Source organism: Zingiber officinale, chromosome 3A (genome assembly GCF_018446385.1).
Source record: "Zingiber officinale cultivar Zhangliang chromosome 3A, Zo_v1.1, whole genome shotgun sequence".
Lineage (NCBI taxonomy): Eukaryota > Viridiplantae > Streptophyta > Magnoliopsida > Zingiberales > Zingiberaceae > Zingiber > Zingiber officinale.
The window spans coordinates 116,320,725-116,334,481 of record NC_055990.1 but is presented as its reverse complement, the minus strand read 5'-3'; the positions used below and the strand labels follow the sequence as shown (position 1 = coordinate 116,334,481).

The 13,757-nt window shown below is 33.4% G+C and overlaps 1 protein-coding gene across 1 annotated transcript; it reads left to right on the top strand.

Moving 5' to 3' along the window:
- The first annotated feature begins 4,591 nt into the window (after positions 1–4,591).
- LOC122052317 lies at positions 4,592–12,948 on the top strand. The gene is made up of 15 exons (XM_042613788.1): positions 4,592–4,952; positions 5,360–5,466; positions 5,732–5,845; positions 6,267–6,371; positions 6,457–6,528; positions 9,618–9,730; positions 9,819–9,944; positions 10,053–10,121; positions 10,261–10,348; positions 10,441–10,512; positions 10,603–10,703; positions 11,390–11,507; positions 11,593–11,652; positions 11,768–11,878; positions 12,614–12,948. Exons 1-15 carry the CDS (start codon positions 4,817–4,819, stop codon positions 12,725–12,727), a joined length of 1,506 nt encoding a protein of 501 aa, XP_042469722.1. The 5' UTR covers positions 4,592–4,816; the 3' UTR covers positions 12,728–12,948.
- Positions 12,949–13,757: the final 809 nt, after the last annotated feature.

The window sequence follows — 13,757 nt, the reverse complement described above, 5'->3', positions numbered from 1 at the left end:
TTAGCGTTAGATATTTAATTTACGATGATGAATGCTAGGAGTGACCGCCTGATCTTACGGAAGTTCCTTCCAACCATAGGTAAATCGAGAGGCATAGTAGACTCTCAATGAAACGGTGATATAATATTTTATATAATTCAGATATGGATAAAGAAATTCCATGTGGTTTGGGTCGGTTCCATGAACAAGTACACATTATTTTCCTTTTTCTTAAAAAGAAATGAAAGTGTATTAATAATATTAACGGAGCCGGCGTAGTCACTAGTCAACTAGGTTTACGAACCTACTTACTGGTGTCATTTATTGATGTTTTAATTAAAGAGTGAAGAGAGAGAGTGAGGTGATTGTCGTAGAATTTGTCCATGCATTTAACACTTGGACTTTCCTACTCGATCTCCCTCGCATTGATAATGGGTAACCTGGAGCTGATGGAATGAGACAATCATCCATTTGATATTTTTTAAAAGTAAAATGATACGATTTAAACATCTATCGATTCTAGCAAATGATTGTAGGGTTCATCATTCGAATCTTTTAATTTATAGATGTGGATCTCGGACTTCGGACTTATGAATAGGGATATTTTCAATACTCACATAGAAAAGAGAAAGTGAATTTATTTTATATTCGACGTAACTTAACCCGATTATTTTATCAATAAAACTTAAACACTATGGAGCTTGAATCGGATTAGCAGGTCTACAACTCTAATCTTAAAACAATCCTTTCAAATTGTATCTTTTGATTAAACTGCTATATATTAACCAACTGAGTGAATAGATATTGTTCTTATTTAATCTTCTAATACACTAACTAATTATATATAAGCTTCCTTATAAACAAATTAAATAGGAGCATGCATACAAAACTTGAAAAAAAACACACACCTCTTATTACTTTGCCAAAAGAATCTTGTGTTGAACAAAAAGTAAAGGGCAAGCCAATAAAGGCATCCCACCCAACACCATATCTCTTACTCTTCCTCAAATGAAGCCGGTTGAAAGCATCCACTATACAGAAGAGGAGATGAACGAGGAATTATTATAAGGTGGATCGAAGGTACAGGAAGAGTACTTCCCTTCCTCCCAAACATGGGGCACCGGAGGATTAGGAGAAGGAAGCAGCAGCTGAATGGGATCACCACAATTGCGTCCCTAGCCTTGCCAAGCACGATGTTTCGGCCATGGTCTCCGCCCTCGATCAGCTCCTAGCCACCGGCGATCCGCCTGAGAATCCACAAAACACGCTAGTAATTAGATCAAGGTCAAGATCGTCGTCGTCGATAGATTCCACACCGGCACAAAGTACTTTCAAATAGCATGGTATAATCTATGCTTTGGTAGTGCATATCTTGCACCATGTATATCTTGCACCATCTCTATTGTAGAATTTCTATAGCTCCTTACAATGCCTATAAGAATTTGGTACTTCTTCGAACCAATTAATTTTGGAGATAACCCGTCCGACTCTATAAAAATTTATCATTAGTCACCAAAATATATAAATCAAGAAAAACTCACGAAAGTCCATCTAAATGGTCAACATTCTTATGTTCACTTCTCACTAGAGAAAAAATTACTTGCAGTGCGCATACTCAAATCTTAAATATTTTGGTTATCCATTGAAGGGTCTAATCATTGCACCATTATCCCAAGGGCTCATAGCATATATCTTGTAGTAAAAAGTGATTATGCTCATCTCAGACGCTCCTTACAGCTCGTCTCTAGATTGTGTGAAAGAGGTAAATTACGGGATCAACTTATAGCCGACCGTCAAGTGACTAGAGGGTGGGAGGAATTTTTTTTCCTAAAGATATGCGCCACCCCTATGAGAACGCTTACAGTGTATCTTTGTAGCAAAAAGATGGAATCCACCACCCTAGTGGCACCACATAATCGACCCCAAAACCATTTGTGAGGAGGCAAATCAAGAAGCTGTAGTTGGCCACTGCGGAGGAGAGTTGTTCATTCTGCTTTTGATGAGAATCAACTCCTGCCCATTGTAGCAAGTTCTGCCCCACAGTAACCAACTCAACTCTGCCTTGGGAGATTGCTTACAGTGTATATCTTTATAGAATAAGGTGGAATCCGCCACCACAGCAGCCCCATACGGTCAGCCTCACGACTATTTATGAGGAGGTAAATCGAGAAGTTATAGTTGATCACTCACAACAAATAATGCCCCAAATAGTGATAGACATATTCCGTTGCTATTCCGTTGCTAGAGACATATTGCGACGGAATAGCAACGAAATGCGATATTAGTCGTTGACACTGTAGCGATGGATATTTAATATCCGTTGCTACTTTTAGCAACGGAAATAAAAATATCTGTCGCCACTAGCTGAACGGGGCGAAATTCCTATTGAGGTATTAGCGACGGAAATATAATTTTTTGTTGCAATTCTAATTCTTATAATATCGAAAGAGAGTATCGACGTTTAGCCATTAGCGACATATACCAATATATCCGTCGCTAATTGTGAAGGAAAATTATATTTCCGTCGCTAATGGCGACGAATGTTTCAAAAAATTCATCGTTGTTGGCGACGGATAAATAATGGGTGAAATTTATCATAACGTTGGAACACCTCTGGAGAGCTTTAAATAATAATGGATATAACCATTTGACTCCTTGCAACACTAAAAACTCACAAGACTTTAAATGAGTGCAATCAAACATGTTTAGGTTCATCAGTGTGTTTTGATCAAAATTCACTTATGGACCTAAGATAATTAGATTTATGTAAACTCCCAATTACTACAAAGGGTTGAGCGAGGAGAAAGTAAATATGGTATCAAACCAAAGTTTTGATTAAGGAACAAAGTGGGCGTGATATGATTGCATATTAGACCCAACGTGTTGATACCTACTATATCAGCCGAACGTGCATGAGCAAGATCTAGCTGAAATTTAGTATCACAGTGGAGTACATCGCAAACTGATTAAGTAATGGAGGGCCCATATTGTAGGTGCTGTTCCATAATTCTTCCCCAGACATCCATTGACACTATAAATATGATTTATGTAATCATCTTTTGTTATAAAAGTGTATATTATTTTTTTTTACACTACAAACCAATTTTATAGTAGCAAATTGATACGTATATCGCTAAATCTTTATGTCTTCTTCTACCAATTTCACTCTTGCTTGAAATTTATCCTTCAACGGCGATGTTCTTCAACAACGTTGTTCTTGAACGTTGTTGTCCTTTAAAGTCATCTCTTGAAATCCTTATGATAATATCCCACTCTAATTACTCTTTTGTAATTCCACCAAACTGTAGGAGGATGTTTGGTAACCGGAGGAAGTTCATGATGGTTTTGTGTTTATAAAAGAAGGAAGAAGGTATGGATAGAGAGAGGGTGAGACCAATATATCCGTGGCTAAGTCCTAATTCCTATAATATCGAAAGAGAGTATCAACGTTTAGCCATAGCGACGGATACCAATATATTTGTCGCTAATTGTGAAGAAAAATTATATTTTCGTCGCTACTGGCGACAGATATTTCAAAAAATCCATCGCTGTTGGCGACGGATATGTAATGGGTGAAATTTATCATAACGTTGGTGTACCTTTGGAGAGCTTTAAATAGTAATGGATATAACCATTTGAGTCCTTGCAACACCAACTTACAAGATTTTAAATGAGTGTAATCAAATATGTCTAGACCCATCGGTATGTTTTGATCAAAATCCATTTATGGACCTAAGATAATTAGATTTATGTAAACTCCCAATCACTACAAAGGGTTGAGTGAGGAGAAGTTAGATATGATATTAAACTACAGTTTTAATCAAGGAACAAAGTAGGCCTGATATGATTGCATATTAGACTCAACATGTTGATTCCTACTATATCAGTTGAACGTGCATGAGCAAAATCTAACTGAAATCTAACATCACAGTGGAGCATCTCGTAAACTGATTAAGTAATGGAGGACCCATATTATAGATGTTCTTCCATAATTCTTACCTAGACATCCATTGACACCATAAATATGATTTCTATAATTACCTTTTGTTATAAAAGTATATACTATTTTTTTTTACACTACAAACCAATTTTATAGTAGCAAATTGATACGTACATCGCTAAATCTTTATGTCTTATTCTACCAATTTCACTCTGGCTTGAAATTTGTCCTTCAACGACGATGATCTTCAACAACATTGTTCGTGAATCCTGTTGTCCGTTAAAGTCACCTCTTGAAACCCTTACGATAATATCTCACTCTAATTACTCTTTTATAATCTCGTCAAACTATAAGAAGAGATTTGGTAATCGGAAGAGATTCATGATAGTTTCGTGTTTATAAGAGAAAGAAGAAGGTATCTGAACTATAAAAATAAATTTTAAATAAAATTATGGTTCGGCTGTGTTGAAAATTGAGATAGGAAAAGAGAAGGCTAGTGGAAGGGATAGAAGGAAAGTTTTATATATTTTACGGTGTCCTTTAGTAAATATAAAATTATATATATATATATAAAATTATATATATATACAGTTGTCAACTAAAAAAAAATAATAACAATCACCTAAGCAAACTGCAGTAACTTTCGTGAACATGTTTTTTTGTTCTGCTCTCGTTCGTTTCATCTGCTCCACGTCAAGTACCAAATGTTTTCCTCCGAAGAGAGAAAGAGTGGAAGCTTCAAGCCACCGTTGAACCTCCATAGCTTCCTCCTTCTCACTTCGAATCGTACCATTCCCCGCCACTCTCATCGCACGCAACCTCTGCATAAAATGCGTCCTTACTTCTCCCTTCTCTGGCCGTCTCATCAATCGTCTCCTCCTGTGGTCGATACTACTGATGGCGAAGGGAAAGGACAACGGGAAGGGAAAGGGAAAGGGAAAAGCGAAGGTTGAGGATGTGATAAGTGTGGAGCAAGAGTCCGTCATTCCGGTGCCCAAGTCTGATCTCATCACGGCTCTCACCGGGCTAATTAGTAAGAATCTCTCGATCCAGGGTTTTCGATCTTTATTTACCTGATTCTATTTTCTCTTTGACGATTTTTTTTAAATGATATTTATTTATTTATTTAAACGAATAAACAACCCAAAAAGCTTCTGTTTCATTATAAGAACTTAAGAAGTGAAAGCCACCCCAATCTGATCAAATACCTTATAAGAAGGTACATTTATCAAATGTCTATCCTATTCTTTGCTTTATGTTTAAAAATCAGGTCCCCATTTAAGAAAATAACAAAAAATGTTTCTATAGATCCTCCTACGCCATCGTTAAGGAAATATATATTTTATAATCATTTTGACTTAAGTGTCACATCTGTTACATTGAATTGGTGTTAATTTTTAAATTTAATTCCAATGACACTAGATTTGCCACCATATTCAGGACCTGAACAAGTTGTGCAAGAGGATCCAGCAGAGTTTCATAAGCTGTGCAAGAGGATTGAATACACTATTCGAGCTTGGTACCTTATGCAGTTTGAAGAAATGATGGTAGAATTGATTCATATTTGTCATAACATTTCTCAAAAAATAAAATAATCAAATTTAATGCATTAGTCATTCTTGTTAAACTTATTCATAATTGTAGGCATATACCTACTTGTAAAATAAGTCATTTATCTTCAGAATATTTTGTACAATCATGTAGGAACAAACTGAAATGATGGCTGCATGTGCACGGACATGAACTTATTCTTCTGTCTAGTGAAACATTTAATTCAGCATTCTATTTATTTTTACAACATTGTATTTGCAGCAACTTTATCTTCTGTTTGATCCTATTGATGGTAACCAGCGACTGGAGCAGAGGAAATTATCTCGTGAAAAAATAGACACTCTGGAACTAGACTTTCTGGAACACTTTTTCAAGGTTTGCCAATTTCTAACTTTCATAAATTTCAATATTGTTTGGTTCTATGCCATGCAGATGCTTGGTAAATTTCAAAAATATACCTAGATTAACTTAAATGAAATCTAATCATATAATCATCATATTTCACTTACCTTGATTACTATTACGTGCGTATAAACCTATTATATCTTTGATGATAGATTGTCTAACAAAACCCTGGTTGACATCGTCCATTGGCACTAATCTCTTTTCTTCTTGTTGCTCAATCCTCTTACAGCCGGGTATATGTTAGAATTGGCAACAATTCTTATAGCTTGTAAACCTTATGTACCATAGTCGATGTTCTTTTAACTAAATTAGGAAACCAAAGAAGCAATCATATGCAGTCAATCTTGGTCCTTCCATAGTAATCATATTATTTCTTCTCTGATTGAAACAGGTTATGGAAAAGAGCAACTTCAAACTAGCAACTGATGAGGAAATTGAAGCTGCACTCTCGGAGAACTATCTCTTAAATTTACCAATTGAAGTCGACGAGTCTAAGGTTTATATGGTTATCAATTTCTCTCAAGGTTTGAACCTTGTGAACTTGCATGTTAGCTTAATTTGGTAGTTTCTTGGTAATGTAGTTGGATAACAAGCTTCTTCAAAGGTATTTTCAGAAGCATCCTTGTGAAAATCTTCCTCGTTTTTCTGAAAAGGTATAGTCAGCTCCTAAAAAATATTCTGCTTTGCAGTTTTTTTTTACCCAATATTTGAACTATATCAATCTAAAAGTTCATGAATTTCAAAATTTTGATTTGTTGTATAAATAAACTTTAGTTTTCTGAAGTTTAATTTTCACTTCAATGATCGTTTTTTGAGATTATTGACACTATTATATGTCCTATATGAGAAAATCTATGTACTTGGACCTCGAGTTCAATATCCACACAAGTGTGGATCTATGAGCTTAACACCATTGTTCTTAAATTTTTTTACACCTAAGAATTAGGGATGTTGGGTGTTGACACTTCTAATGCATCGACATGCTCCCAAGTGTGACGAGATAAATTCAAATATGTGTTAATCTATATTAATCCAATTAGCTTGTTAAATCTAAATATGTCTATGGCAACTACAAATAATTTTAATTATAATTTAAAACTAATAAATTACTAAATATTATAATGGATTGAGCAGCTAGATAGTCAAATTAATGAAAATATTGCATTGTGTCATATACATACGTCACACACTTTACAATGTATTAAAACCATACAAATGGATTTTACTCATTTAGTATTGCTTTAGTACATAGTTTTTTTTTTTTTTTACTTTTGATTATTGAAACAGTGGAACCGTTTAGTACTTTGTCCCTAGTTAGAGTGGTACAGTTTCAATATTGTGTTGTGCTACCACAAGCTATAAAAAACAAGCATCTTGAACATTTTTTGATGTGTTGTGTAATATACCAAGGCACATAGATTGTTGACATGATACGATTCTCATTAATACAACGACATATACGATACAAGAGAAATTATTTGTATTAATTAATATAGAGATTCAACCAAAACGATACATTTCAACCTCTACTTTGAAGACTTAAAATCATGCTATATAGTTAGATAATTGAATTAAATATGCCTTATTACTTATATCTAGATAAATTCATATAAATTTAGGGAAAATTTAATATTATTATTTTTTATTTGTTTTCTTTTAAAAATAAAACTATAGTAGATAGTAAATTTGCATAGAAAACAATAATCAATATAATTAGAATTTAAGAAAAATAAGTTACAAAAAATTATAGAAAAATATAATGCTATAATTTTATAGGAAAAAGTTTGACTGGAATTTGCATTCGAATATTAACTTAAAATTTTCAATTAAAATTTATATTTTAGAAATAGGATTTGAACAACAATAATTTATTTTCTTAATCAATTTTAAATTCTAGGAAGTATTTATATTAGATTAAATTTATTTGATGTTAGCTAAATTCTATTCCAACCTTAATTTAGTTAGTACTAAAAAATAATGCACTCTCAAATTTATATTCATTTTAAATTTTAATAACTATTTTTATATTGTTTTTGATGTTATTTATGTTAAATCTTATGTTAGTTAAATTATATTCAAGAGAATTGTGTGACATGTCCATATTGACTTGTACAAGGTCCAACTTTTATTTCATGTTGATTTGACACTTTTCAAAAGATGATACCTAAGAATAGAGATGACAATGGGTTGGGTTTGGATCCCATCCCCATTTATTATATCCATCTCTATCTCTATCCTCATCCCCATTCCATCATATTTTCAACTTTCATCCACATCCTCATATCCATCAGGGATTAGATATCCATCCTCATACCCATGCCCATAGGATGATATCCTCTATACTAATAATTTTCTTCATTCCATCCAATTACCATCATTTAACAAAAGCATATTAGAATTAACATCATATCCAAAAAAAACATAATTTAGAAAAAAAACAGATTAAACATCTATAGCATACTCCTAATTTAATCATATTCAATAAAAACATATTAAAGATCAACAAAAATAGTTAGTGAGTTTTGGGGAAAAAATTTCCTATATATATTACTTGGGTATTCGGGTCGTATGTGGGTAGGATTCTACTAGACCCGTCTCCATACCCGAATACTCACACCCAATTATCTGATTATTTAATCAGGTCCAAAAAGATCCCTCCATACCCTTCTTCATTCGGGTCAGATATCAAATTCTCCATCAAATTCGAAGGAAATTATCATCCCTACCCAAGAAGAATAAGAATAGTAGGAAATAAAGTTCACAGTGCATAAACTTGCAATTAGTACATGTTGTACTTATTAATAATAATTAAAGTAGCATAAGAGATCAAAATAATAATAAATGAACCCAAATATATGATTTTATTTTATTTAGATATAAAATTACTAAACTTTTACATAACCCTATAAGTATAAAATCTAAAAATCAATAAGACTCGAGAATCCCCATAAACTTGAATAAAGGCCTTAAACCTAAAGACCCCTAAAATCCAATCCACCCTACTTGGCTTGAAAATTTTGATTTTGAATTTTTTTCATAAATCTAGATTTGGATTCAAATCAGAGGATTGTTATGTACCCAAAAGAAATTGGGTTAGGTCGGTTTTCTTCTTTAAAACTTGACCGAGCGTGATCCATGCTCATTGTCATCAAAGCTGTTGCAAAACACCAAAACAATCCTGTATTTTCCTCTTTGAAAAATGTGTGATATGAAATAGTATCTAAATCTTTGCTCATATATACTATGAAAATTGTATAGAAAATGTTCTCGGTTTTAGGTGTCTTTTGCAAGGGCGAAGGCAGGTGTTAGTCTACCTGGGCTTTAGCCCGGGGGCCCATTTTAGGATTTAGACAAGAAGCCCATATATTTAGGAATTTCTCCATACATTTAATCATTTTAGTCAATTGTTCATCTGACTAGCCTTAAATCCCCAAATCAAATTCCGCGATCAGCCTAAAGATTTTTTTTATATATATACAACTCTTACCATCGACCGATTAGCCCGGGTAGATTATAGTTTCTAACTCCGCCACTAGTCTTATCACAAGTGACCACATTAATTTTGTGATAATCTCCTTGAAATATGACTTTTTTGCAAATATGTTTATGTTAGCTAATATAGAAGCATGGCATTTTATTTTTTCACCAATGTTGACTAATTCATTGAACTTTAAAAATAGCATAATGATTTATCTTTGAAGTGTAAACATCTTTCTTATCTTTGTCTCTCTTATTTTGGAAGTACATTATTTTTCATCGAGGAGTAGGAACTGATCATACAACCGGTTACTTTTTCATGGAGAAATTGGATACGATTATAACTAGTATTTGGACTAAATTTCTAAGGGCTACTAGGTAATTTTTTTTTTTATTTCAAACATGGTAAATTGAATCCATTACTTTCAAAAGGCCATTTGCATTTGGGTGAGTTGTATGATTTCAGGCTTGAGAGGTTCATCTCAAAAAGATCGAGCAATATATTGAGAAAAGATACAGAGGAAACAACTAGAATTATTGATGATTCAAAGGAGCTCTTTAAACGAAAAAGGATTGAAAACATGGAGTTCAGGTCAACTATCTTTCCCATGTCGATTTTGATGAGATTTGGTCTGATATCCTAGAACCAGTTTTTGACAGTATATGATCTCATAATAAATCTGCATTTTATTTTCTGCAGAACCCAAGACCTACTAGGCAAGATTGAAATCCAAGAACCAACTTTTAAAAGAATAATCGTCGTTTACAGGTAGCAGCTATTCTACATTTTAAGTTCTCTTCTATAAGTCATGGAAGTTGGAGATTCTGGATTTAGATCCATTTCAATTTAAGTCAACAGTTTTTAGTTACCTGCATTTCATAACTACTTAAAACACACAACCTAGCAGGCGGGCGAGCACAAAAGACAAGATAGATCGAGGAATCTATGTAAAACATTTCAGAAATATTCCCATGGCTGATTTGGAACTAGTTTTAGTGAGACTTCTAAATTCCAATTCCTACAAGTAACCAACTTATTGAACAACATTTTGAGGTTCCATTTTCATAAAGTGTGAATGGTTTTGCAGCCTGAAAAGAAAAACCCAAGCTTGACTCCTAGGGACTGGGTCAGCTTCTTGATTACGATGGTGCTTGGTCTTGTAAGTTTCTGAATCCTGATGACTTAATTTGACTGGCTTTACAATTTCTTTCTCCTTTGCCATTACCTAACAAGCAGCATACTGTTTCAGATTACTCTCATTGGCTCTTTTAAAATGCCGAAAGCTGAAATTCGTGTTGTCCTCACTATCATTTTCGGTCTCATTGGCTATTGTGCTAAAATTTACTTCACGTGAGTATTTTTTTTTCAACAATCTTCCATTTCTGACTAAATTCATGTGTTATTACAAAATCCAACATAGTTTTTCCTTTTTCATTTCTTGTTCCAAAATTATAAACACCCTATATATTTCTCATTTCTGGTTCCTTGTTCACGTGAGTATAATTCTCTATCATCTTTGTCTTCTCTTCTATCCATTTTATCTTTTGTAAACACAAAATATTAATTTTTCTCTTAATCAACATATCTACTATATCCATCATTTTACCAATGAGCATTCTTATGTTTCAAATCCAAGACAATCGGTATTCCTATAATGCTTGTTCTTATCTAACCGATGACGTGAGAACTCTTACATTTTTAACACTACACCTAAGTTCTCATAGAGATGTAATGGTCTTTGTCGAGATATTGTAATCGCACCCTGCAACACGTTTCTTTCAAGGAACTATCTATCATTAACATAATAGTTTGATGGATTAGAACATTCGATTTTGACTGTTACCTCATTATAAAAATAAAAATGACTTTTGTTTACCATTACGATTTTAGTGTGCAATATTCACTTGTCTCTTACGAATATTGTTTTGCATCAGATTTGATAAAGAAGTTATGCTTAATGGGAACATGAATATGGCATGATCATGTTATTTTGAGTATAATGTATTTTCTTATGCTAATCTTTTGAAAGCATTCAGGTTTCAACAAGACATAGCAACTTACCAGAACTTAATCACCAAATCAATGTTTGACAAACAACTTGACACTGGCAAAGCTACACTCCTACATTTGTGTGATGATGTGATTCAACAAGAAGTAGGTTCTATAATTAATAAATCCTATTAGACCAAAGTTCAAGTGAAGTTTGGGAAAAACTTAGTTTCAAAATCTGAATGTGCAGGTCAAAGAGGTGATAGTTTCTTACTTTATTCTAATGAGGGAAAGGGAATTGACAAAAGAAGTATGACATTCTTTCTTTTACTAAAATCTTTAAAAATGCATGGAATTAATTTGTTTGCCATTCTCTGTTATCCTTGTATTTTCTTAACCTCACATTTTTCATGATCTAAATATAGGCTCTTGATCGTCACTGTGAGAAACTTATTACAGAGGAGTTTGGGAAGAATTGCAATTTTGAAGTTGAAGACGCGATCAGAAAGTTGGAGAAACTTGGTATTGTTACAAGAGTAAGTTTGATTGCATCTGCCTCATTTTTAGCTAATTCACTTCAAGTTTTACTTCATGTTAGATAGATTTTGGTTTGTAAAAATTCATTTACTAATGCAGAAGTAATTCTAGTTTTCTAGGCCTTCATACTGTCTACACCAAGGTGGCTCCTTTAGGGACAGACAATGAAGTGATTCAATTAAATAATCAAATTACTTTGGTTATTGAAAGTTGATCCCCTTGAAGTGATCATTATTGGAGGTCGATTCCTCTAAGTGATCATCTCATTCCCTTTTTTTCATCCTTTTCTCTATTTATGTTCCCTACGAGATAGAACACGCTGGTTCCTATCCTTATCACAATCCCATCGACCTCCTTGGGTGATCAAGCAAAAGACTCACATCTTGTCTTTTGCATAATGTTTTTATGCTTCCTACGAGAAAGAACCAGGACGCTGGTTCTTTTCATTATCACAATCCCATCCACTTCCTTGGGTGATCAAGTAAAACACACTAACATTTTGTATTTTGCATAATGCTTTTTTGCTTGTGAGGTGGTGGTTAATATCAACCTCTCCATAATGCACAGTAGCCTTTTGTCGGGGGAGGTCGAGACATTTTATATCAGTTGGGAATTGATCCCAAGATTTATTAAAGTAAATACCCATGCAAAAATAAACTACGCCAATGCGTAGGAGCTATTTTGTTGCTCTTTATGATTATTTATGTAATGAAATGGCAAGTTTGCATTTGCAGAGCGATGAAATGATTCGTGCTGTTCCCCTAAAGCAGGCAAACGATATTATCGGTGTCACGACAGAAGAACTTGTACTGATGAAAGCCAAACAAGCTCAAGCTTCATCTTGTTGATCAGATTCAGAAATTGATATATCAAGCTTCTTCAAATGTATTGGACTGGCAAGTTGATTGGTTCGATTTATCCATTGCTACCTCTTCTGCCGTAATAAAGATAAAACATCGGGATTATTATTATTATTATTATTTGTTTTTTCTGAAAATGGCTTTGTTTTGCTGAAAAAGAACATGTTTCTGGATTTATCAGGTTGAGTTGTAGCGTATAACATCAAAATTTCCACCTCAGAATCCCATAAGACTAGATGATGGGCATAGATGATGATTGGTTTTAAAAATTTTTTATTAAATCATCAAAATTTTAGTTTATACTAATTCAGGTTAAATCAGATCGAGCTTGGGTCAATTTAGACGGAGTCTGGATTAGATTAAACCAAACTCTGATCAAATCTATCCAAAAAGAAGACCTCAAGTTAATTCAGTTTGAGTCGCAGCATCCGAATATGATTAGCCCAAATTAGAACTCGACTCAGTAGTTGTTAAAGCAACGATCACCCAGGGATGCGATAGTTAAAGCATCTGTCATATAGAGACATCTCTTGGTAATGAAAAAAAAGCTGAGCCCTTCATAAACTAGGGATCTTTTTTATTTAAAGGCGACTAAATTAAGCAATCTCAAAACTTTTCACTCTCCTTACTTTTCTCCATTTATTTTCTCCACTTTTCTTCTAGACCTGACTCGATTGGCCTCTTATTGTTTTCTTAAAGTCTTTCCATACCTCTGTCAACGATCTGTACAACCGAGTTGGAAGGCCGACTTGTATTCACGGATCACTAATAAAAATGTTTTTAAATGAGCAAAGCCTTCAAAAATATATAAAAACAAAAAAAAAAAAAACAAAAGCATTTAACGATGAGGAACAAAAATAAAGCGGCATCTACTAATTTAGTAGAAATAAATAAAATAATGCCACATTGTTTGATGGGAAGATATATAATAGTAAAGAAAATTTAGAAATATATATATATTAAATCATTTATATAAATTAGAATATTTTTTTAATTTTAAAAAAATTACACGTGCCGA

Coding starts and splice junctions, on each gene's coding strand:
- LOC122052317 (XM_042613788.1), top strand. CDS start 4,817: ATGGCGAAGGGAAAGGACAACGGGAAGGGAAAGGGAAAGGGAAAAGCG. Junction 10,349..10,440: donor CTGATTTGGAACTAGTTTTA/GTGAGACTTCTA, acceptor ATGGTTTTGCAG/CCTGAAAAGAAAAACCCAAG. Junction 10,513..10,602: donor TTACGATGGTGCTTGGTCTT/GTAAGTTTCTGA, acceptor ATACTGTTTCAG/ATTACTCTCATTGGCTCTTT.